This window comes from Acanthopagrus latus, chromosome 5 (assembly GCF_904848185.1).
Source record: "Acanthopagrus latus isolate v.2019 chromosome 5, fAcaLat1.1, whole genome shotgun sequence".
In the NCBI taxonomy this organism is placed as follows: domain Eukaryota; kingdom Metazoa; phylum Chordata; class Actinopteri; order Spariformes; family Sparidae; genus Acanthopagrus; species Acanthopagrus latus.
This window is the reverse complement of record NC_051043.1, coordinates 31,076,734-31,102,115: the sequence shown is the minus strand read 5'-3', so window position 1 is coordinate 31,102,115 and position 25,382 is coordinate 31,076,734. Positions and strand designations below refer to the sequence as shown.

The 25,382-nt window shown below is 46.3% G+C and overlaps 2 protein-coding genes across 8 annotated transcripts in view; both read right to left on the bottom strand.

Moving 5' to 3' along the window:
• LOC119019463 (dynamin-1-like) overlaps positions 1–11,710 on the bottom strand; it is a 22,884-nt gene extending 11,174 nt beyond the window's left edge. For 2 of the 3 annotated variants that reach the window (XM_037098076.1, XM_037098074.1), the window contains exons 1-7: positions 11,202–11,709; positions 7,728–7,801; positions 7,473–7,622; positions 7,076–7,279; positions 6,572–6,670; positions 2,577–2,737; positions 82–224 (exon numbers count right to left, since the gene is read on the bottom strand). In XM_037098076.1, the coding sequence (XP_036953971.1) occupies positions 82–224; positions 2,577–2,737; positions 6,572–6,670; positions 7,076–7,279; positions 7,473–7,622; positions 7,728–7,801; positions 11,202–11,362 (992 nt within the window). In that variant the 5' untranslated portion in view covers positions 11,363–11,709. Of the gene's footprint in view, positions 1–81; positions 225–2,576; positions 2,738–6,571; positions 6,671–7,075; positions 7,280–7,472; positions 7,623–7,727; positions 7,802–11,201 lie in introns of all 3 variants that reach the window. The other variant, XM_037098075.1, reaches the window with a different exon arrangement.
• A 296-nt stretch (positions 11,711–12,006) lies between these two features.
• Positions 12,007–22,453, bottom strand: fam160b2 (family with sequence similarity 160 member B2). 5 transcript variants are annotated; one of them, XM_037098077.1, is made up of 18 exons: positions 22,250–22,453; positions 21,694–21,772; positions 21,346–21,431; positions 20,401–20,484; positions 18,816–18,920; positions 18,459–18,578; positions 18,217–18,384; positions 17,701–17,900; positions 16,632–16,737; positions 16,419–16,498; positions 15,314–15,470; positions 14,927–15,087; positions 14,693–14,809; positions 14,444–14,534; positions 14,065–14,217; positions 13,808–13,948; positions 13,602–13,702; positions 12,007–12,235 (listed from the first exon to the last, which is right to left on the bottom strand). In XM_037098077.1, the coding sequence occupies exons 1-18, from the start codon at positions 22,298–22,300 to the stop codon at positions 12,076–12,078; spliced, it is 2,160 nt and encodes a 719-aa protein (XP_036953972.1). In that variant the 5' UTR covers positions 22,301–22,453; the 3' UTR covers positions 12,007–12,075. The 5 variants fall into 5 exon arrangements, 4 of the variants coding, with proteins under 4 accessions (XP_036953972.1, XP_036953973.1, XP_036953974.1 ...); XM_037098078.1 differs by having other exon boundaries at positions 16,419–16,495; XM_037098079.1 differs by lacking the exon at positions 12,007–12,235 and adding an exon at positions 12,282–13,214 and having other exon boundaries at positions 22,250–22,452.
• Positions 22,454–25,382: the final 2,929 nt, after the last annotated feature.

Here is a 25,382-nt window from a genome sequence, read left to right as displayed (position 1 = left end):
CTGGTGTGTGTTTGGTGGACTGGTGTGTGTTTGGTGTTCTGGTGTGTGTTTGGTGGACTAGTGTGTGTTTGGTGGACTGACTGCAGCAGGGCCTTGGTCTTCCGTCCCGGGTCGTCCGGTCTGAAGTTCTTGTACTCCTCCACCTCCTTCTCGATGGACAGGAGCTGACTCTGCAGTTTGCTGCGTAAGGCCGGCAACGTATCCCGGATGTGATTTGTCAATTGCTAGGGGTGACAGAGATATGCTGTGTTACCAAGGTTATGGCGGGAGCAAAGAATCTGACTTTGTCCTGAGGTCCCGTATACTGTGTCAGACATCACTTTCTGTTGCCTGACTGCCATTTTAGTGGCATTTGAATGTGCAGCAGGTGGAACACACGGGCTGGACTCTCTTACACTCTGGAGTTGCCCACGGTGAGAGGCGGCGAGCTGGTGTGGGCTTGCTTATAGCTCCCCAGTTCAGCCCCATGTGTTGGAGTTTTCCTCAGTCAACGAGAGGGTCGTCTCCCTAAACCTTCAGGTTGGGGATAGGGCTCTCACTGTTGTTTCGGCTTACGGGCCAAACAGCAGTGATGAGTACCCATGTTTTTTAGAGGCCCTGGAGGGACACTGGAGAGTTCTCCAACTGGGGAATCCGTCGTTTTACTGGGGGACTTCAATGCTTACATGGGCAGCGACAGTGTTACCTGGAGGGGCGTGATTGGGAGGAACCGCCTCCCTGAACTGAACCCGAGTGGTGTTCTGTTACTGGACTTCTGTGCTAGTCACAATTTGTCCATAACAAACACTATGTTCAAGCATAAGGGTGTCCATCAGTGCACGTGGCACCAGGACACCCTAGGCCAGAGGTCAATGATCGATTTTGTGGTCGTGTCATCTGACCTCTGACCGTATGTCTTGGACACTCGGGTGAAGAGAGGGGCTGAGCTGTCAACTGATCACCACCTGGTGGTGAGTCGGATCTGCTGGCAGAGGAGGAAGCTGGACAGACCTGGCAGACCCAAACGTATTGTTAGGGTCTGCTCGGAACGTCTGGTGAAACCCTCTGTCGGGGCTACCACCTCCAGGATCCCGAGGGAGGCTGGGGACACTGAGTCTGAATGGACCATGTTCTCTGCTTCCATTGTTGACGCGGCTGTTCAAAGCTGTGGTCGTAAGGTCTCCGGTGTCTGTCATGGCGGCAATCCCTGAACCCGGTGGTGGACACTGGAAGTATGGGACACTGTCAAGCTGAAGAAGGAGTCCTATCAAGCCTGGCTCGGGGGAATCCTGAGGCAGCTGATGGGTACCAGCAGGCCAAGCGTGCGCCAGCACAGGCAGTCGCAGAATACTTCGAGGATCTCCTCAATCCCACTGACACGCCTTCCACAGAGGAAGCAGAGGCTGAGGACTCAGAGGTTGATTCATTCATCACCCAAGCCAAAGTCAAGCCGAGGGTGGATGAGATCCGCCCTGAGTACCTCAAGTCTCTGGATGTGGGGCTGTCTTGGTTGATACGTCTCTGCAGCATCGTGTGGCAGTCGGGGACAGTGCCTCTGGACTGGCAGACCAGGTTGGTGGCCCCTCTATTCCAAAAGTGGGACCGGAGGGTGTATTCCAACTATCGGGGGATCACACTCCTCAGCCTCCCCGGAAAAGTCTATTCCAGGGTACTGGAGAGGAGAATTTGGTTGACAGTCGAACCTCGGATTCAGGAGGAACAATGCGGTTTTCGTCCTGGCAGTGGAACACTGGACCAGCTCCATACCCTCCGCAGGGTGCTCGAGGGTTCGTGGGAGTTTGCCCAACCAGTCCACATGTGTTTTGGGGACTTGGAGAAAGCATTTGACCATGTCCCTCGTGGCATTCTGTGGGAGGTGATCCAGGAGTACGGGGTCGGAGGCCCTCTGTTAAGGGCTGCAAGGTCCCTGTACAATCAGCACCTCCAAGTCTGTGACCATGGTTCTTGGCCGGAAAAAGGTGGCTTGCTCCATCAGGGTTGGAGGAGAGTTCCTGCCTCAAGTGGAGGAGTATCCTGGGGTCTTATTCACAAGTGCAAGTGCATGAGACTGACAGGTGGATCGGTGCAAATGCCGCAGTTATACAGTCGTTGTATTGGTCTGTTGTGGTGAAGAGAGAGCTGAGCCGAAAGGCGAAGCTCTCAATTTATCGCTCAATCTACGTTCCTACCCTCATCTATGATCATGAACTTTGGGTCATGACCGAAAGAATAAGATCCCGGATACAAGCAGCCAAAATGAGTTCCTCCACATAGGGTGAGGAGCTCTGTCACCCGGGAGGAGCTCGGAGTAGAGCCGCTGCTCCTCCACATCGAGAGGAGCCAGCTGAGGTGGCTCCGGCATCTGGATAATATTAAGAAGTGCAAAACAAAGAGAAATTGTGCAAAACTTTGTACATTAAAATGTGTAAACAAGTAGAGACGCCACAGACTACCACTGCGGTGCCACTACCTGCCAATGCCACTGGGAGAATCTCGGTGCTGCTGCTAACAGCTGTAATCTGAGGGCATGTTCCTCTCTTATAGAGAAGCCTTCAGTAAAGTTATTTGTATGGGCATGTGTTTGCCTGTGTGCACACCTGGTTGAGGATTTTCTGTAGGTAGGCGGTGCCCATGCGGTCGGCCAGGTGTCGGTATGATGGGTGCGACAGGAAGAACTTCCTCTCAGCTTGCAGAGCTGCCGTGATGTCTTTCCTCCCATCGATGTCCTTCTGACTGCGGTTCACCACCCCGATGTAACCTGACACAGTTCAGTTCTGTTAGCATCTCACCAGGGGCCCCATCACTGTTGCTCTGGTTACAGAGGTAACTGCTACGGCTGTTTCCCCTCCTGTTTACCTAATCTGCAGCTCACCAGGAATGATCAGCTGGCTCTGTCTTATTCTCTCACATCCTTCTTCAGTTTGATGTCAGACAGTTTAGGTCCTGGATCACTCATAGTTTGATCACATCAGCTCTCAGGTTTTCTGTTTTCTAACTCCAAACTATCTGAGTCAGTTTTCATCACCAAACTGAATGTCTTCTATCTCTTAAAATCAATCAGTATTTTGTCTTTGACTGCAGTAATGTTCTGGATGGTGTCATTCATCAGTCTTCTGGTTGTTTTGGAGTCAAAGACTGGTTTCTGTCCTGACTGATGGTTCTGGTTCAGTTTCAACCTAAGAACACATTTATTGACTTCCGGTATAGCGACTGACGAATGTGGACGTGCTGAGAGAGTCTCTGAGTATACGCTTAAATATTCGTTTAAAAGTAAACCACTAAGTGTTGAAATTTGCAGTTACAGTGAAGTGAACAAACATTAGGGCAGTTATAGTCTCAGCTATCTCAGGGAAACTCAGCAGCACACACTAAGACTTCTGTCTCTAATACTCACGTCTCTAAGTTGAATAATGTTTTTCTGCCACAGCAGAGGTGAGTGAGCTCTGATCAGCTCTGGACATGTTGTATTCAGTAACTATGTTAAATTGTTGCCTGCTCTATACTGATTGGGCAGATTTTCAGGGTCTCAGAGTAGATGACTACAGTTCCCCTGCTCATGTCACTGCCTTGACTAATCTTGTTAATTTAGGTGGTGCATGATGACAATAGGTAGCCCTCTCCACAATAGGCTGAGATGGATGAGTTTGTTGGTTGTGTTCGTCTGGAAGTTTAAGTGGATTATGTTACCTGCAGTCAGGCCTGTTAGGAGCAGACATTGTGTGGCTGTCCATCTTTTTTATATTCTAAATGTATGTGAGGGTCTTTCTGTTGGTTTGGTTCTCTGTACTTGCTTTTTGTTCATCATTTGCTCTCCTTTGCCATTATCGCTGTGTAAAGAGGTCGACAGACAGAGTGCTGTCAAATTTCCCCCTCAGGTAGTTATTATGGCTACCAACAATAACACAAATGTGTTTCAGATATTTATCATGGAATGTAGATGGTCTTAATGGACCAGTCAAGAAGGCGAGGATCTTCTCCTATATCAAGGATCTCAAGGCATTGCTTCCCTGCAGGAAACACACTTATGTGTCACAGACCAACACAGACTTAACAATCCGTGGATCAGTCGAACATTTTATTCCAAATTCAACACTACAACAAGCGGTTTAGCAATTTTACCGAAGCTGTTTACGCCACAAATGGGTGCTATATCATTTTAACTGGCACATTGTTGAACGTATACCTAACGTATATGCCCCAAACTTTGTTGACGAAAGTTTCATGAAGATACTCATATCCTTGATACCAAAACTGCATTCTCATTATTTAATATTTGGGGGTAATTATTTCAGTGCTAGACCAACTCGATCAGTCAAATCCAAATAATTCAGTCACCTCAGTTGAATATCTGTCCAGAGTTCATTCAGACTGCTCTCCAGTCAGCCTCAACATAACCTTCAAAAGTCAGCCCAAGGAATTTTCGAGTTGGAGACTAGACCCCACTCTCCTGCCGGACCCTGAATTTAGTACTGTTTTTAGTGAATCAATTACCTATTTTCTTGAAACTAATTACTGAAACTAATAACTGAAGGTGTCAGCCCTGGCCTACTATGGGAGACCCTTAAGGTCTATTTGCAAGAGAAGATCATCTCTCACACCACACATAATAAAAAGGTACAGAAAATGCAGCATACTGAGCTACTAAATCTATTTCTTACCTGGAAAAATGCTGTGCCCTTTCACCATCTCCACAGTTGTTTAAGAAGATTGAGTTACAGACAGAGTTCAACATTCTCTCAACCAGCAAGGCAGAGAAATTGCGAGTCACGAGACTTGATTGATGTACACAGTAATAAAGCGAGCGTTTTCTAGCAAGCCAGTGTAAGAGCAGACTACCATCACAGAAGATACCCCAAAACAGAACAGCTCTGGTGAAATTGTCCCTGACCCATCCGAAATCAGTGAGATCTTTACTTCCTTTAACTCCAAACTCTATAGTTCAGAAGAACCAAAAGTCCCTCTGCACGGCATCATTTTTGCTCAGAGCTTAATATTCCCAAAACACCTATCAAGCAATCACTACAAAGTGGCAAATCACTTTCACTGTTTAATTATTCCTTGCAAAACAGTAATTTACCCCCCACTCTTACCCAGGCACTAATACTGACAGAGAATAAAGATCCTGACAAATGCCCCTCTTACTGGCATATCATTCTCCCCAGTGTAGATGAGAAGGTGCTAGCAAAAATCCTGCCCACAGACTGGAGACTGTCATGTGGATATATCAAGAACCGCCATTCCTTTCCAAACGTACGCCGTCTCCTATATGTTATGCTCTCCCCTATGTTGTTGGATGCAGAGAAGGCATTTGATCGAGTGGAATGGGACTACCTCTTCACCTGACTCAAAAAATGTGCTTTCATTTCCTGGGTGCAGCAATTATACATTTCCCCACAAGCCTGCACATCCTGTAACTCAATTCAGTCTTCGTTCTTCAAGGATGTCCGATCTCCCCCCTACTTTTTACAACAGACTTTAAGCCTCTATCGGTGGCATTAAAAGTTGATTGGAGTTCATCGGGCGTTTGGGGGTGGAACATAAAGCTTCCCTGTATGCAGATGACCTACTGGTTTATGTTTCGGCCCTAGTGAGGTTGCTAGCATATATCTTAAAGACCTTGAACCTCTTCAGGACCTTCTCTGGATATAATCTTAATATTATATAGTATAAATACATAAATGTATAGTTTATATTATAGAGTGTATATTCCTGTGAACCAGCCTGCAGAAATCTCACTGCAGAATAACTTTCCATCTAATTTCTCCCCTGCTGGGTTTAAACATTTAGGGGTTAATATTGCTTGCACTATTCACAACAATAATTGCACAATAATAACTTCACTGTGCTGACAACGAAAATAAAAGATCTTCAGAGGTGGAACAGCTTGCCTCTCACTTTAGCAAGAAGGACACAATGCATCAAAATGAACATTGTCCCTAAGTATCTTTATCTGTGTCAGTGTCTACCCCTCTTTCTTTCTAAATCTTTCTTGCGTAAGATTGACTCTGTGCTCTCCGCTTATGTGTGGGAAGGTACAAAATCGCATATTGGACTTTCCATCCATACAGCCACTGGTGCCAGCTTAAAATAAATGCTTACTGGTCCTGTGCAAAACTCTAGCTTAATTAGTTTAAGGTACTCCATAGAGTTCATTACAGTGAATCCAGGTTGTCAAAGATATACCCTGATATTACCGATTCTTGTGATAGATGCTCACAATCACCCTGTAATCTTACTCACATGTTTTGGCTATGCTCAAAGATGTCTGAAGGGGGTGTTTATTGTTTTGGGTTTTTTTTTAAATGACACATTTATTACACGTTTCAGCTTTTGATGTGTCGCATAAAAACGCTGTTCTTTTAACACAAGAGTTTCTGGATTTTTGACCTCAACATGTTTTAATCCTGAACCACATTGTTTTCAGTCTTCAAACATTATTCCTTGTCTTGATTTAAAAATCTTTCCACTGATTTTACATAATTTCTTTAAAAGGTGAAGGATGCTGTGATGGTTGTTGAGGTATCCACATATGACTGCTGACAGCCAATCAGAGAGCAGCATTCTCTGTTGCTATGGTGAACTGTGTCTATACCTCTGCGCAGCGGTAGCAGTTTGTTTTCCAGGATGTCTCTGGCATCTGTTCCTTCATCCATCAGGTCCAGCTTGGTGATCACACCAATGGTCCTCAGACCTGAACACATTCAGAAAAGACTTTATTTAAACTTTTGTAGTTGTTCTGAGTCTCTCTGTAGTTATTTTGTGTTGTTTTGAGTCTTTGTCGTTGTTTTGTGTCTCTCTGTAGTTGCTTTGAGTCTTGCTGTAGTTGTTTTGTGTCTCTGTAGTTGTTTTGTGTCCCTCTGTAGATGTTTTAGTCTTTGTAGTTGTTTTGAATCTCTCTGTAGTTGTTTTGAGTCTCTCTATAGTTGTTTTATGTCTTTATGTAGTTGTTTTGAGTCTCTCTGTAGTTGCTTTGAGTCTCTCTGTAGTTGTGTTGTGTCTCCTTGGTCTGTGCCTGGTGCTCAGTAGTTGATCCAGGTCTACAGGTTTTCATGGGGGAGTTGTAGAGGATGCAGGTGAAGGTGTCGAGTACACTGACCTTGTGGGTCGACCTCTTTGGCGATCTTCAGAGCGTCAGAGTTGGCAAGGTCAGAGTTGGCGGGGGAAACGGCCAAAAGGAGGCAGTTGTCCTTGGTGACGAACTGCATGAGCATTTCTTTGATCTGGTGCTCAATGTCTGCTGGCTGGTCGCCCACTGGCACCTTCGTCATCCCAGGAAGATCCACCAGAGTCAGGTTCAACACTGATGACACAAGAAGTGAAGGACAGATTGAGCTGACTGAGGAGAGATGAGACGAGCACAGAGTCAATCACTGAGAACACAGAACATCTACAGATGGATCAATGTCAACAGATCAACAATGGTCTAACTGACTAAAATCACCTGTGTGTGTGTGTGTGTGTGTGTGTGTGTGTGTGTGTGTGTGTTTTACTACCATTGGGTGAGTACACTCTCAGGTTGATGGGGACCGGACTGATCCCTTTGTTCTGTCCAGTGATTCGATCAGTTTCAGCTTCGATCTCCTGGCGGATTTCATCAAAGTCTGTGAACTTCTTCCCTTTACAGTGCAGGAACTCCCCATACTCTGATCAATAATCAATAATCAATAATCAGTTATACAATCTGATCAGTATCCAGTCACATGACCACAGTGTTACAACTGTATACAGTGTGGGCTGCTGAGTCGCACCTGTTGGACAGTTGATGAGCTGAAGCACCAGGGGGCGACGAGTGACAATACCTGAACCACGAGGAAGGAAGTCTCTGAGAGGAGGAAGAGAAGGAGGAAGGGGAACAAGAGAGGGAAGAGGAAGAAGAAGAGGAGGGGGAAGAGGAAGAGGAAAAAGAAGAGTAGGAAAAGGAAGAGGAGAAGGAAGTGAAAGAGGACCGTTAGTATGATTGTGGTCAACCTACATGAATTAAGAATCATTAAGAAGTATGTTTGTCCAGTTTTTTTGTTGTTAATTGGTCCAATGGTGATGACATCATGAACAGCTGTTAGTGCTTAGAGACACTTTTTAGATTATTATATTTATCACCTTGAATATACATGACATTACCCTGCAGCTTGAGGAGAAACATTGTCATGACATCCTCAGAGATACAATGTGTGTGTGTGTGTGTGTGTGTGTGTCTCTCTCTGAGGATGTCACACACAGACTCTCTCTCACACTCACACACATCATGCTGCTATTGTCATACAATGCTGCTTCAACATCTGAGTCATGTGACAAGCAGCAACCAATGAGAGAGCGAGAGAACCTCCTCATCCTCATGATGAGGAAGAAGAGAAATATTCAGCCAATCAGCTTCCAGCTGGAATCCAACTACAGAACTCACAGATTACTCTGAATAATAACAGTGTACAGATGTGTGACATCATGGATCAGCTGACTGTTAGCACTGTTAGCATGATGTCTTGGTGCGTAGATTCACTCAAATGTGAATCTTGTCTTGTTGTTTACGCTCAATAACTTTTAGATTTTTAACATTTATTTGCTCAGATTGCATCTTCTTCTTCTGTGGTGTTCTGGGGTGCCAGCTCATTAAAGCATGCTCTGAGAGGCCACCCAGGTCCGGCTGCTAGACAAGCTGGCTGATGTTCTCGCCTCTATCTTCAACCGTTCCCTCCTGCTTCAAGACCACAGCCATCGTCCCCCTCCCCCAAGAAGAGCCCACCTACCTGCCTGAATGATTATAGACCAGTAACACTGACTCCAATCATCATCAAGTGTTTTGAGAGAGTGGTGCTGACCCACATTCAGAGCAGCATGCAGGACATCCTGCAATACGCCTGCCGGCCCAACAGGTCGACATCAGGCGCTATCGCTGCTGTGCTCCACTATTCCCTCTCCCACCGGGAAAATAAAGACTCCTATATCAAGATGCTCTTTGTGGACTACAGCTCCACCTTCCACACAGTCATCCCCCACAAACTCACCTGCAACATGGACAAGATGAAGGAGGTGATAGTGGACATGAGGCCTCATTGGCCACTGTACATCCAGGACCTGGGAGTCCACATCAGTGACGACCTCACCTGGTCACTCAACACCACACAGCTGGTGTTCTGAGGAAGCTGAGGAAGTTTGGCATGTGGCCTGAGATCCTCAGTAGCTTCTACATCTTGACCTGCTGTATCACCGAGCGGTTCGGCAGAACTGCAGAGAGTGTTTAAGACCGCAGATCACCAGGACTCCACTGGCCTCTCTGCGGAGCATCTACCACCGCAGAGTCCACAGGAGAGCTGCCTCCATCCTCAAAGACTCCACCCACCCCCAGCATGGACTGTTCACTTCTACCCTCAGGTCGGAGGTACAGAAGCTTTACGTCCAAGACCACCCGACTAAAGAACTCTTTCTTTCCCATCAGACTATTTACATTTTTGCACATGCATAACTGCACAGATTTCAGATTTGCGAGAGGAGGAGGAGGAGGAGGAGGAGGAGGAGGAGGAGGAGAAGGAGGAGGAGGAGGAGGAGGAGGAGGAGGAGGACAGGATGCTGCCTAAAGGAACAGCTCAGGAAATGATTCTGTTGCCATCAGACTTCATAACACTCACTTCATGTGCTTTAAATTATTATCACTGTAAATACAACAGCACCTTTAACTGCATATCGTACTTTATTGTTTCTATATTTGTCCTTATATTTTGATTGTATTTGTACTATCTATCTGTCTGTCCATCCATCGGTTCACTGTGAACCTCAACACATCTCAACAGCTCTGCGGTGTGTTCACTGACGTTCAGAGAGTCAGACAACATAGTTTAATGAGCTGCTGATGTCTATTAATGATTTCTATAAATTAATGAATAATGATAATAAATGAAGAAATGCTATCTGTCACTGGTTGAGGCAGAAGACTGTCCGGTCCACCAGTCCGGTTCTACTCGAGGGTTCTGCCTGTTAAAGTTTAAAGGTTTGCTCATGTTGCTGTCGTCTCTCTGTAAATAAATTTATTTCAGAGTTTGGTCTTGAGATGACTTTTACTGTGAGTTGGTCTTTATGGACAAAAACTGCTTGATTGATATAAATAGTCGTGTTTCTTCTTCAGCAAACTTCTGAAACACCATGAAAAAGAAAAACAACAAAAAAAACAAAAGAAAAAAATTAATTTGGCCCGTTTCCATCAGCTGGTTTGGATCAAATGAATAAAACAGATGAAGCGACACAAAGAGGAGTGTCATCAGAGGATGGCGTGTTACGCTCAGTTAGGTACCACAGAAGAAGAAACTAAAGCTGTTGCCTCATCAGAGACTCATCTACTCACTAGTCCGTCTTTACAGGCCACTTTAGTTCCACACTGTTCTAACTCTGACTTTACAACTTGGACACTGATCAGTTTATAGAAAACCTGGATAGTAATTGTGCAGTAAGACTCTTAGTGGTGGAGACATGAAGTCATGTGACCGTGATGTCGTCTGTTTGTAGCCTAACATTAGCTTCTTACTGCTACACATCTAATTAATATTCATCTGTGGAGATTATCTGGATCAACAGAACCTGGACGGATCAGAACCCAGTTCAATGATCTAACAGAGGAACCAGAGAGATGCTAACCTCAATTAGCTGCACGTCATCCTGCTGCTCTCTGTTTGTGTCTCATGTGTGAAAATAATTTTATAATAAAAAAACTTGTTTTCAGTTCTTCTAGTGGAGCCGAGCTGGACCAGAACTCACTGAGTGTCCACGTGTTTGTTTCACTCTACTTTTTACATCATTACCTTTTATAAGTAGCCCATATTATTATTACTATTATTATTATTATTATTATTATTATTATTATTATTATTATTATTATTATTATCATCATTATCTTGGGCTGTTTCAGCACCTGGTCACCAGGTGACCCCTGTGAATCTCCTCAGCTGTCTTCATCAAAGCTGATGATTCATTTAGTTTAAAGCAGCTGTTCCCTGAAATATCCTACATTAAATTTGGTCACTAATAAATAATCAGTCTGTAATGATCAAAAATCTGTTTCCTGTGTTAAGTCACATCACAGCTCGTTTTCATTCAGCGGGTCGGCCGGCCTGCAGCAGCCGGGCGGCTCCCTCTGACAGCGTCCACAAGCCACGGTCCGACCCGGTTCGGCCCGGGCACAAACACAGACAGGTGGTCACTGGTCAGACAGACAGGTGGTCAGACAGACCGGTACTTACCGGCCCACAAAGTTCTCCAGCACCGAGCTCTTCCCGGCGCTCTGCCCGCCCACCACCGCGATCTGCGGCAGGTCCAGGCTCGAGTTCTGCCCGATGGAGGCGAACGCGTCCTGCAGCTTGTTGACCAACGGGATCAGCTCCTCCATCCCCCGGTTCCCCATGACGGCAAGACTGGCGGAGCGACAGACAGGCGGAGGAAAGGAGAACGAGAAAGACAGACAGGTGGAGGAGCTGGAGGACACTGATGGAGCTCAGGCAGGCAGGCAGACAGGCAGCAGTGAGACCGGCACGGTGCAGCAGCGGAGTGTCGCTCCGTCCTCCCGTCTCACATCATCACGCTCCGATCGATCAGCTGATGAATCCGATCAGATGATCGACAATCAGTCAGATATTAATAAGATGATGATGATGATGATGATGATGATGATGATGATGACGGTCCTCCTACTGTGACCTTCAGCTCCGCTCTCCTCCTCCTCTCTCCTCCGCTGCAGGGAGGGACCAACACACACACGCACACGCACGCACACACACACACGCACACACCCGGTACGCACCTTCGCAATAAAAGCCTCAGACTGCTTCACCTTATCGAAATGATATCTGACGGACCACTTTGATAATCTTTAATCATGACTGATTGGATTTTGAATGTGTTGATCTGACTCACTGAATGAGGTCAGAAGAAAAGTAAACATGTTTTCTATTGATCACCGATCGGCTGTGATATCTCTGAATATATTAATATATATATATATATATACACACCTGATAACACAACTGGATATGAAAATGACTGAAAATATTAATCATCAGATGGTATTTATTGGTTAAGACATATGGATAATTTGTGTAATCAATGTTCTTCTTCAGATTAATTCTTCTCGTGCAGCTGAAATAAAATCACGCTGCGACTCCACGAAGTCAACTGACACCTTATTCTGAAAGGACGACGACCGTCTTCCGGTGTGCTGGTGATCACCTGCAGCGGTTTGACACGTGAGCAAAGAGATGATGCAGCGCTGCAGTTCATCCTGAGAACAGCAGGGGGAGCGCACAGCAAACACACAGGATCAATACTGATGATCAGCACATGAACCCATCATTTATTGATCAGTCACACACTCCTGATCCTTGTTTTCACAAAACACTCGTCAGCCCGTCACCATGGCAACAAGTGATGTTTGAGTTTAAATTCAAACAAACTTCAAAATAAAACTGAAATAATCAAATAAAAAATACAAAATTCATGCTGAGTTGGCACATTTCATAAAATCAACATTAAACAAATATTATTATTGTTATTTACTCCCAAACTCTCAGAACTTTATTTAAAATCTGTTCTTTGGTTTCTCACATTCAAACTTGTTATAAAGTTTATATAGAATATGTTAAACTGTCTGTTTGTCCTCATCACCTGTGAAGGGGGAGGTCTGTTCATGACATCATCAATGAGGTCACAAGTCTAAAACTGACAGTGTCACCTCACAGATCAGACTGTGGCATCAGTTCATTAAGGCTGAGATGATGATCAGGGCCAGGGAGCCTTCCTAGGGAGGTGTTCCTGGCACGTCCAACTGGGAGGAGACCTTGGGGAAGACCCAGGACCAGGTGGAGGGATTATATCTCTTCTCTGGCCTGGGAATGCCTCGGGATTCCCCAGTCAGAGTTAGCTGACGTGGCCAGGGAAAGGGAAGTGTGGGGCTCACTGCTGAAGCTGCTGAAGCTGCTGAAGCTGCTGAAGCTGCTGCCCCCGCGACCCGACTCTGGATAAGAGGTTGACAGTGGATGGGTGGATGATGATCAGGGTCGCCTCAGAACCCCTGCACTGTCCTGTCAGAATCCTCAGGGTGGACATGTTCCTGTCAGAGAGTCCTCCGGGTTTACCTGTCCCAGGTGGTCCAGGTGAGTCACTGCTGGTCCAGGGGCAGCTTGACGAAGGCGATGGCGGCGAGCTCCTTACAGAACTCCTCGAGGACGATGAGTCCTCTCAGCAAGGTCAGGTGCTCCAGTCTGAGGACACACAGATGAACGCATGAACTGACCACCTGTCTGTCTCCATGGTGATGATGATGTCACTAAACTTCCTGTTGGTTCCTCCAGTATAACCAGATCACACGTGCAGGTATCAAGACACCTGGCTGCAACTTGGAGGGGCCAGTTTATCACATACTCATACACCTGCTGACTGTCTCACACTCCAATGAGGGAGTGTTGCCATGGTGACGGGTCACCTGTCAGTCAGCTTTTGTGAAGGACAGACAGACAGGTGAAACAACACCTGACTGATGGCTGCATTCAGGTGTTGCAACACCACCTGAACCTATTTTGCCAGAAGACATCACAATCTGAAAAGGGAGAAAGTGAGACAAGTAGGTAGACAGACAGACAGGTAGTTACCCAGTGTTGTGTTCCAGTCCCAGCAGGTGTCTCCTGGCATTCAACAATCTGTCTGTCAGGCTGGGAACCTGCTGGATCCTCTGTACCACCTCCCCCATCAACTGAGAGACAGACAGGTAGAGAGACAGACAGGCTGAGCTCACACTGCTCTGACCTGCAGCAGTGAGACAGGTGTGTGTGTGTGTGTGTGTGCGCGCTTGTCTTACCCTGACGAGGACAGAGAAGAGCGACCTGCAGCAGTGAGACAGGTGGATGTACGGGTTGAGCAGGTACTCATGCAGCAGTGGGTGGTTGAAAGCCGACAGTCGGGACAGAACCGCCGTCAGCTGCAGGTTCAACTCGTATGGCTGAAAAACACAAGTGACATCATCAGGACAGTGACATCATCAGTGACAGCTGAGCACACCTGAGACAGGTGAGCCAGATGACAGACTGGTGGCTGTGAGATCACACAGGTGTGTACCTGCTCCAGGACCCGTCCCAGTCGGTCGAAGAGAACTTTGAGGAGTTGACCTTCAAAAAATTCCTGCAGCTCACCTGAGGAGGAGGAGGAGGAGGAAGGAGGAAGGGTGAGCGGCCAATCCCAGGACAGAGAGAGAGACTGACACTCCGTCACCTGAGGAGGAGGAGGAGGAATCAGTTACCTGTCCTTAACACCTGAACACAACTTATTGTAATGTTGACATTTATCAGCAGATCAGAACCTGAAGCAGGAAGTCATGTAATATTTATAATTTATAAAAAAATATATGTAATGTTACCTTGCGGATTATATATCCAATATACAAGTGTGTGTGAGTGTGTGTGTGCGTGCGTGTGTGTGTGTGAGTGTGTGTTCTGACCAGTGTGTGAGCATCGTGCACGTATGACTCGTATCCTCCCTCCTGCAGCAGCTGAGCTGATCGAACCTCAACAGGAACTAAACACAGGAAGCTACACACACACAGGCACACACACACACACACACACACACACACACAGACAGTTACACACACAGTTACACAGTGTTGTAACTTGATCTTGTTCAGAGCAAACATGCGTCTCTCACTCAGTGGGGGAGGGAGGGGCGGGGTGAGGTGACTGTGAGTTACCTGTTGATGACGTCAGCAGCTGATCCAGGTACAGAGGATGAGGAGGAGAGAGGAGGGAGGAGCATCTCACCGTCTGACAACAAGCTGTCAGAGAAGAACGGGTCCTCCTCTAGATCACTGCAACACACACACACACACGCACACACAAGTTTACTGCAGTGTCCTGAATCTGAATGTCACATCCTGTAGTGATGTCACATCTTTTAGCGATGTCACGTAGCATGACGGACTCACTCGCTGTCCTCATTGGTCTCCGTGTGTCTGTCTTCCTGTCCAGCAGCAGGTGGAGACAGGTAACTACGACTCTGCAGGAAACTCAACACCAGGATGTCCAAAATGTCCCTGTGAGGCTTCTGTAGTAACTCGTCCACCAGAGACAGAGACACCATACTGATCTGAGGACAGACAGAGACATCAGACTGATCTCAGGACAGACAGAGATGGCAGCTGTATGCCCTGTTTGGGGCGGCTGTGGCTCAGGGGTAGAACCAGCGTCTTGTTATCTGAAGGTTAGGATCAGTGTGTGACTATATGTCTGAATGACTGTCAGTCACTTTGGACAGAAGAGTCTGATAATGTAGATGTCTTTAAACCAGGTGAAACTATTGCAGGTGGACTCACCTGGTCAGAGATGTGGTCACAATGCTGCAGCAGCAGCTGAGTCAGTGGCTGTGTCTTCAGCAGGAAGTGAACAAACTGATCCAGAAGGACGGGTGACTGGATGAGTCTGACAGTAGCACAGACAACAGAGGTGGACACCAGGACCAAGTGTTCACGCCTGAAGAACACAAACACACCTGGACATCAGAGACAGCAGCCCCGTCCTCACTTTCCTCACTGTCCACACTGTCCTCGCTGTCCTCACTGTCCTCACTGTCCACACTGTCCTCACTGTCCTCACAGTCCTCACTGTCCACACTGTCCTCACTGTCCTCGCTGTCCTCACTGTCCTCTGAGTGCAGGATCCTGCACCAATTCCCCTCGTCTGTGTGAAAGTCTTGGAGGCAGCGAGGGGTAAAAATTTGCTCTGGCGCTGATCCGCCTCTGGAGTATCAGAGGCGAATTGAACCAGTGAATGGATAAACCGGCAGTGTGTAATCGAGGGCGTGTCAGTCTGACAGTCTGATAACTACACAGGTCCTTCACTCAACTACATACTGAGAAATGTCCCACAAAGCAACATTACAGAACCAAACAACAGTAACGTCTTTGGCAACTTATGAGAAAAACAAAACTGCAGATATACGTGGAGAAGCGTCTGTCTGAACAACAGCCTCCGTCCCCACAGTGACAGAGTCAGACAGGTCCAGTTCACTGATGGAGATGATGTAATGATGTCACTCAGAGTGAAAACGTCACGTTGTCACGTTCAGGATGTTTGCTGGGTCAGGATCTCCATCACTACACATTATAACAGCATCCATGTGATTCTAAACTGTCAGCAGGTTCAGACTGACAGGAGGACACCTGGGAAACATGTTGGAAACACACAGACGTCATCATCATGATGTCATCATGATGTCATTGTGACATCATCACATCCTCATGCCTCTTTAGGATTGAAGTTCCGGCTTTCTGTGTGAATCATACAGTGGTGCAGAATTGGTGAACCGCCGCTGCAGCGATTATCCGGCTTCTCCGAGTGAAAAGGTCTGCTGATATACTTATATTAGCACCTGGATCCTGTCTGAGGATGAGGAGAAGAAGAGGAAGAAGAAAAACTCACGTGTGCTGCAGCTGAGGCTGAACAACATCCACCAACCACAGCTGATGAACACACTGAGCTAGCTTCACTGCTAACACCTGCTAAAACACACACACACACACACACACACACACACACACACACACACACACACACACAGAGTCAAGCGAGAGAAAGCTGCTATGTGTGTGTGTGTGTGTGTGTGTTTGTGTGTGTGTGTGTGTGTGTACGTACCTCAGGTGCTTCTCTCATCAGGTGATCCAGGAAGTCGAACCAGGAGAAGAAGTTGGTCATGTGATCAGCAGCAGCAGAGTCGGAGCTGCAGCGTGAGAACTGAGAGCTGCACATCAGGAGAAGAAACCACTGATCACATGATCAACAGGAGAGTCATCAACCAGTTTGATAATCAATAATCAGTTCAGTCATTTTCAAGCAAGACAAAAGTTATGAGATGTGAAACAAAGTATGTTGCAGCAGAGATGATAACAGGTTTTTATATGAATGTGACTGATGATGAAAATAATCAACGTTTGAAGCCTCTGAGTCAATTTTATTATCATCAACAAAAACATCACACAGACAATAAACAGATTAAGTATAAAACCCAGGGACCAAACAGCCAGATCTTTATTTAAGCATCTAAATAACAAAGTCAGTGAAAAGGTAGATGGTGTGTTTGAGCTGGGCCGTCGTTTACGAGAGTTAAGAAATAATGAACTCAATGAGGATTTCAGGTGACGCCGCGTCTGAAGGTCTCTCAGCGCTGATGTTCACACCGACGCCACGACGTGAACGTCACTGATGTCCCAACATTCATGAACAACAGCGGGGATAATGATCGTGCTGTTTACAGACACAGAGCTGAACGATAACAAATCTGCATGAATGAGACAGGACAGAAAAAGAGCTGCCGTGGAGGAAAATGAGCGAGGAAGTCAGACTACCTGGTAAGTCATGGTAATATGTCTCAGCACAGCTCTAATGGATCTGAACTACATTCAGGGAACAAACATTAAAGTCGTTCACCTGGCTGACAGACCTATCAGCAGCATGATGTTGTTATTTCAGCATCTTCTGGTCCATTTATTGAGTCCAATCACAGAATATGTCTGGTTCTGGTTCACACTGACATGATGACACAGATCAGTCTGCATCTACCTGCTGCTCACAGGTACGACTCAACAAGCTGCCTGAGACACAACACAACACAACACAACACAACACAACTGTCATGATCAACACAGTGACCAGTGTGTGTGCCTGTGTAGTGTGTGTAGTGAGGTGTGCAGTGAGGTGTGTGTACCTCCAGGATGTGTGAGGCCAGCTCTGCAGCTCTCCAGGCTCCAGACTCTCCACAGGCAACAGGGCATAAAGCTCCAGCAGCCTCCCAGCCAGCAGTTCTCCCAGCTGGGTGTGATCACACAGGAGCTCCCCTGAATCTCCAGACTGCAGAGACGACAGCAGCAGGAGGCTCTCATAGGCCTTCAGACACACCGAGGCCCTCTGAAGACACACAGGGGATGACATCATCAGGATGACATCACACATGTTACAGTCTAACATTCGGAATCTTTCAGTTCTACAGTTAATTCACTTCATGACTTTACTAGATTTATTCTGTCACTACGTTCACTTTACACTGCTTCTAGTTATTATTGATGATGATGATGATGTCACTGACAGGGTTCCTGCTGCAACAGAAATCACATCAATCAATCAATCCACTCCATCAATAATCTACTGGTCTTTACATTTATTAATCATTGTTCTGCTCTGATTGGAATCAGACTGGTTTCTCGCACTAAACCAGTACACTGACCTCACTCTTGGTGAGTTGCAGCAGGACCGACAGCAGACCAGATTCTGATTGGACGGGGCTGTGGGTGGATGAATCTGATTGGCTAGAAAGCGGTGGTGGCTCCGTTGTGTGAGTGGAAGCTTGTGACTGGTCAGAAGAGGCTGTCCTGGAAGCTGGTTGGTCCAGAATCTAAAATAGAAACAGTCACTTCCTGTTCGCGCCAACCTGATGTCATGTGATCATGTTTGTCACCTGTCATTTACCTCTAACACCAATCTGAGCGTGTGCGGATCCTGTTTGACTCTGGAGCAGACGACCAGTAAGAACTGAGCTTCCTCCTTCTCAGTGTTGGAACCAGGAAGTGCACAAAGACGGATCAGTTTCTGGGGGTGGAGCAGAGGTGATGTCAGACAGTGACATCATAATATCATCAGCGTTAATAATGCTGTTAATTATTAACAGCATTATTATCAGTGTTATCAATAGTTTATTGACAGTTTGTTAACACTGTTAATAAACTGTTAATAACAAGATCAGATTTTTTCAGTTGAGCTCGTTTCTGTTGCGTTTCCTGATCAGACGTGTTCACAGACTGAATAACTTGTTGAACACCTGCTCACCTGGACGGGTCTGTAGACGCTGACCAGCTGCAGGATCGGCTTCTGCATCTGAGACAACAACTTAGAGAAGAACAACAAGACCTGCTGCACCATCCCTGGAGGATACTGAGAGGGGAGGAGGGAGGAGAGAGGAGAGAGGAGAGAGGAGAGAGGAGGGAGGAGAGAGGAGGGAGGAGAGAGGAGAGGGGAGGAGGGAGAAGAGAGGAGAGAGGAGAGAGGAGAGAGGAGGGAGGAGGGAGGAGAGAGGAGAGGGGAGGAGGGAGAAGAGAGGAGAGAGGAGAGAGGAGAGAGGAGAGAGGAGGGAGGAGAGGTGAGAGAAGAGAGGAGAGAGGAGAGAGGAGAGAGGAGAGGAGAGAGGAGAAGAGGAGGATGAGGAGAGAGGAGTGAGGAGAGAGGAGAGGGGAGGAGGGAGAAGAGAGGAGAGAGGAGAGAGGAGAGAGGAGAGAGGAGGGAGGAGAGAGGAGAGAGGAGGGAGAAGAGGAGAGTGGAGATAGGAGAGTAGAGAGAGGAGGGAGGAGAGAGGAGGGTGGAGTGTTGAGTGGGGAGGAGTGAGCAGTGAGGAGAGAGGAGAGAGGGAGGGAGGAGAGAGAGGGAGAGAGAGGAGGGGAGGAGGAGAGGAGGAGAAAGAGGAGGGGGAGAGAGGAGGGAGGGAGAGGAGAGGAGAGAGGGAGAGAGGAGGGAGAGAGAGAGGAGGAGGAGGAAGAGAGGGAGGGAGGAGAGAGGAGGGAGGAAGAGAGGAGAGGAGAGGAGGAGGAGGGAGGAGAGAGGAGAGAGGAGGGAGGAGAGAGGAGGGAGAAGAGAGGAGGGAGGAGAGAGGAGGGAGGAGAGAGGAGAGGGGAGGAGGGAGAAGAGAGGAGAGAGGAGAGGAGAGGAGGAGGAGGGAGGAGAGAGGAGAGAGGAGAGAGGAGAGAGGAGGGAGGAGAGAGGAGGGAGGAGAGAGGAGAGAGGAGAGAGGAGGAGGAGAGAGGAGGGAGGAGAGAGGAGAGAAGAGAGAGGAGGGAGGAGAGAGGAGAGGAGAGGAGGAGGAGGGAGGTGAGAGGAGAGAGGAGGGAGGAGAGAGGAGGGAGAAGAGAGGAGGGAGGAGAGAGGAGGGAGGAGAGAGGAGAGGGGAGGAGGGAGAAGAGAGGAGAGAGGAGAGGAGAGGAGGAGGAGGGAGGAGAGAGGAGAGAGGAGAGAGGAGAGGGGAGGAGGGAGAAGAGAGGAGAGAGGAGAGAGGAGGGAGGAGAGAGGAGGGAGAAGAGAGGAGGGAGGAGAGAGGAGGGAGGAGAGAGGAGGGAGGAGAGAGGAGAGGGGAGGAGGGAGACGAGAGGAGAGAGGAGAGGTGGTGGAGGGCGGAGAGAGGAGGGAGGAGAGAGGAGAGGGGAGGAGGGAGAAGAGAGGAGAGAGGAGAGAGGAGGGAGGAGAGAGGAGGGAGAAGAGAGGAGGGAGAAGAGAGGAGGGAGGAGAGAGGAGGGAGGAGAGAGGAGAGGGGAGGAGGGAGAAGAGAGAAGAGAGGAGAGGAGAGGAGGAGGAGGGAGAATTTGATCCTGAGTGTGTAATTACAGACATGATTGTCTGTTGATTGATCCGGATCAATAATGGTTACCTGAGCCTTCCCCAGCGTACACAGAGTCTCCAACAGTTTGTGCTGCAGCAGATACTCAAAACAGGCTGATGTCTCCTCCACACCCTGTCAATCAAGACAGCAACATCTCGATCAATACATAAGTGATTAATACCTTCAGTCTTTGTTGGATTGATTCTAATAATCTATCATCTGATGTTGTTGTTTATTAGTTGTTTACGGTGATGTCATCATGTAAACATATACCTTTATGGCTTTATTGATAGAATAGCTCAAGAGACAACAGGAATCAGCAAAGGGCCCGGGCCGGGACTCGAACCCGCGGCTGCTGCAGCGAGGACAAAGACTCTGCACATGGGAGGCCCGCTCTACCAACTGAGCTCAACGGCGCCCCCTACTGTGTTTGTTACTGATAAATGAGTCAGATCAGTATGCTGACCTCTCTAACGTGTGACTTTAATAATCAGTGATCACAGTCACAGAGGGACAGGAACATGTCACATGTTCTGAGAGCCTCAGCTGATAGGTCGATGACAACAAACACGTCACCAGCAACTACTGATCCTCCTTATATGAGGCAGAGGAAATGTTCTGCGGCCCGGCTCAACTTTGACCTTCGTTCTGATCCGTGACCACCAAAGTCTGTTCCGACCTCTCCCTCTGCAGCCCACCTGCAGCGCTGTCACAGCCCACAGCCTCACTTTGGAAGCTGACACACATTAAAGTTTAAATATTCTCAACTTATCACCAAAAACTGTTGTGGAGCAGCTGAGTCTGTAGTGACGAGTCAGCGTGACCTCATTCCCCTCCACACAGCCGACCAATCACTGAGTCACATGGTTGTCAGAGTGTCACACGTACAAAAAAAGTATTAAATATCAGACGAAGGTTAGTATTGAGTATTTATACACACATCAGCATCAGAGTGTGTGTGTGTGTGTGTGTGTGTACAGGTGTGTGTGTTACCTGTTGTTTCTCCTCATACACCAGGATGTCCAACATCTGTTTGAGTCTCCAGGGGATCTCTGTCTGTCTGACAGGACGACTGTCATCTACACACACACACACACACACACACACACACACACACACACACACACACACACACACACAGCAGATGAATCTGATTGGCTGTGGCTCAGAGGTAGAACCAGCATGTTGTTATCAGAAGGTAGCTGATTCGACTCTCTGCATGTTGAAGTGTCCTTGAGCAAACTGCTCCTGACGTGCTGGTTGGCACGGCAGCCATCACATCAGCCTGTGATCATGTCATGTGGTTAAAGATGAGTGTGTGTGCAGGTTAAAGCTCCTCACCTGTTGTCTCGATGTAATAATTAGTTACTGATTTCCAGTGATCGATAAACGAGTCCAGCAGATCCACTGTGGGCTCCCTCTGACAGTCAGACAGGTGACGAGAGTGACAGGTAGAAAGAGAGATGGGTTGTAGATTCATGAATGAGTATAGAACAGAACCATCAGATTTTGTTGGACTTCACTGAGTCCATGTTAAAATCACGCAGATAAATTTTGATCGATCATGGCAATCTGCCGAGCTTGAGCTCCCCTCCCCAACCTGTCCCGACCTGTCCCAACCTGTCTCACCTGAGCACATTCCTTCACATCGGCAGGTAAACAGGAGGCCAGCAGCAGGCTAACGTTAGCCGTTAGCTCCACTGTCACATTACTCTCATTAACGAGACAAATTGACGTCACTTTACACAGTCCATCTTCACAGTTAACCTGCCTGTCTGTCCTCCTGTCCTCAGGGAGACAGACAGGCTCAGTCAGCCCGTCTGTCTCCCTGAAACGTTACTGAACTTCAGAGCTAACAGAGGCTAACTGGGCTAACGTAAACTAGCTGCTTACTCACCGTCTCCAGCGCGTGCAGCAGCATGCTGGTTAGCTTACTGAACGTCTCCATTCTCCCGCCAACGCAGAGCAACACCGACTGTCCGTTGACCCGGTTTGACCCGGTTAGTTCCCGGTGATCTGCCGGTTTACTGCGACATGTTGTCACCTAAACTGACAGCTGACCGATCCGTCAGGTTACAGCTGCATCCGGGGAGACGTTTCAAAATAAAACAACACATAGTAACTACATAATAACACATCCGGTTTCATGATTTCAAAATAAGATTGGCAAGATTTCAGGTTGTACAGAAACAAAAAAAGTTTAAAGTATATATACTATACTACATATAGTATAGTATAGTATATATACTTTAATTTTTTTTTGTTTGTCACTGATACACGTGAATGAAGTGAACTTTATAAAGCTCCTTCTACAAAGTGTTGTAAGTTAATGTCTCATTTACACATTCACACATGTACGGATATATTCAGGAAACAGATACGAACCAAAAACAACGTCTGTAACGTTCTCTGATCCTAAACATTAACTACTGCTCATATGATCAGTATACAGGTCCGCACCAAACCACAGGAAGTGTTTTCTAATGTTTTTATGTGTTTACAGCTGCAAATGTATGTAACACTGTTACTGTGACGATACATGACAGTTAGATACTGAATCTGTGTATAATAACCACATCCTGACAGGTAAATGTGAAGTCTGTTTACCATCAACTTGTTTCATTAAATTTAACTCTAAATATGCACAACTGACGGCTGCTCCCAAATAAATAAATAAATAAAATAAAATAAAATAAAATAAAAACAACAACAATAATAATTATAATTATATTTAATTATAATTATAATAATTATAATTATAATAATAAAGTATATTTTAATAGTAGCCTACTGGAACAGTCCTTTTTTTTTCTCCATGAAATATTATTGTATATACATTATCATATTTGTGTTCTGTCATGGACTTTATCTCTTTATCTCTTAAGCAGCTCACATTTTGAGCTTGTTGTGTTGAAGCCGGTGGTCAGTTTCTATATATTGTCTTGTGTATCGGAGAGACACAGCGAGACAATCGGCTCACTAATACACAGAAGGCGATCCGAGGGGGGATGAGGGGGGATGCCGTCCCCCTTGTTAGCAAAATTACCAAAAAGCATCTCCCTGTTAACCTGCCATCTCTCTCCATCCGCTAGTAGCAGATAGTGTTACAAATCTCAAGCGGTCGCGATCAGCTCCGAGTCAAGCCGCGCACGGAACAAGCTGCACAGCGCAGATCGCGCCGGCAGGAAGTCAGAGACACAAGAAAGGCACGGAGCATCCGGTCAATTTTCAAAATAAATCACCCTGTACAGACTCCTGATGATATAAAAACGAAAAACCAGTTGACCAGATCAACAAAAGTTTGCTATTCATGTTCTAAAACCAAAATGTTGCTTTTTGTTAGCATTTCTAAGTGTGTCATTTCAGAACATGGTGGCTTATGTTATGTTGCCAATTGTCATGTACTGTATGTGCTGGTTTATAATTTAATCATCAATGAGGTAGCTGTTTCATTTCCTGACACCAGCTGTTTTATCCCCCACTGAAACGCACTCTGCTGGCTAAACTACGTCATTACACCAATTTTTAATTACCCCAAGCATGTTTTTTCGCATCATACTTTTTAAATATAAGGTTGTAAAACCTTATAAATCAGCTGATGAATCAATAAAGGCAAATACCGATAAGTCGGTCAGGCTTTACTATTTTGCACAATGTTCAGTGTGTGTCCTTCAAGGAATTTAGACGGTAAAAAATTCCAAGGGGTCATGTGGGACATGTAACTTAAAGTAACCCTGCTTTTAGTGTATTGTGAGAAACATGAGGAAACCTGCCTGAATAAACTCAATCCACTGCATACAATTTAAAGGTGTATTTACCGATTACTTTAATACAGTTATAAAAATACAATTGGAGTAGGTAGAGAAGGAAGACAACTGGATAAAATGGAATTGTAGAATTAGAAATGTCACAGTTTTGGTTAAGGCGTCGTGCAAAGGTCTTTGGGAGGTGTACATAGGTGTGTTAGGGCAGGGTGGTGCTCCCATTGGGCCATCCCCCTTGTTAAAAATGCACAAATCACCTACTGCTAATACATGTTAACTAATACTGATAAGCAGGGGCGTCGCTAGGAGCGCAAAACATCCAGGAGACATCCGCAGACAGTGTTGCTTCAGTTACCTTGAAAAAGTAATCTGATCACTGATTAGTCCTTTAAAAAGTAACTCAGTTACTTTACTGATTACGTGTTTCTGAAAGTGACTAAGTTAGATTACAAATTGCAGGATTAGTTACATTCAGCAGGTGCTGACAACACCCCCCCACCACCTCAACATAAAAATGCTATATGCTAAATGCAATACTCATTTTATTGGAAGTGCATTTTTAACAGTAGAGCCGAGCACAGCAGTGATAGTAGTAGGAGCCTGTTTATTACGGCACCAAATGAGGGCGAGTCAACTGTGTTTAAGTGCAGATGTCGTGTTTTTGAAGCTTGATAGTACTTTGTCACCAGCACAGAGTACAACGAACCTTAATATTGTCATTTTTAGCTGACTTCATTGTATATCTGCATCAGGCCTACAGGAGGCTTTGTAGGAATTAAGAGAAAAACATCATCATTTTACAGAGACGACTCACTCAGACTAAACACACCACCTCTATTTAATGTTTCAGAACCTGTGAAGTATCATCAGGGCTGGAGGAGATGATGTCTCACTCTCCAGCCTAGATTGCATGAAAATGGCGTGTTCCAAGTTCACTGCTAAAAGAAAAGTGGACAGTGAAAATCATTAATTCAAGAAGAATGGACTGAAACATTTGCATTAATTCTCCCTCCAACCAGCACAATACCCATGTGCTTAATATGCCAGGAGACTATAGCTGTGATGAAGATTTCCAATTTGAAACGACATTATGAGACATAGCATAGGAATTTTGAAGTGACATTTCCTCAAAATTCAGAGGTAAGAACAACAAGAATAAATGCACTGAAATCGTCATATCAAGCTGCAAGCAGGATTCTTGTCACTTCTGTGACACAACACGAAAAGCAACAGAGTGCTCACTGAGAGACTTAGAAACTTTTTTTT

What these genes read in the sequence shown, in the direction of transcription:
- fam160b2 (XM_037098077.1), bottom strand. Translation starts at nt 22,300, where the DNA reads ATGGAGACGTTCAGTAAGCTAACCAGCATGCTGCTGCACGCGCTGGAG. An exon ending in GTGACCACATCTCTGACCAG is followed by an intron (nt 15,088 to 15,313) that starts GTGAGTCCACCT and finishes GTCTGTCCTCAG; the next exon opens with ATCAGTATGGTGTCTCTGTC. An exon ending in GAGACCAATGAGGACAGCGA is followed by an intron (nt 14,810 to 14,926) that starts GTGAGTCCGTCA and finishes TGTGTGTTGCAG; the next exon opens with TGATCTAGAGGAGGACCCGT.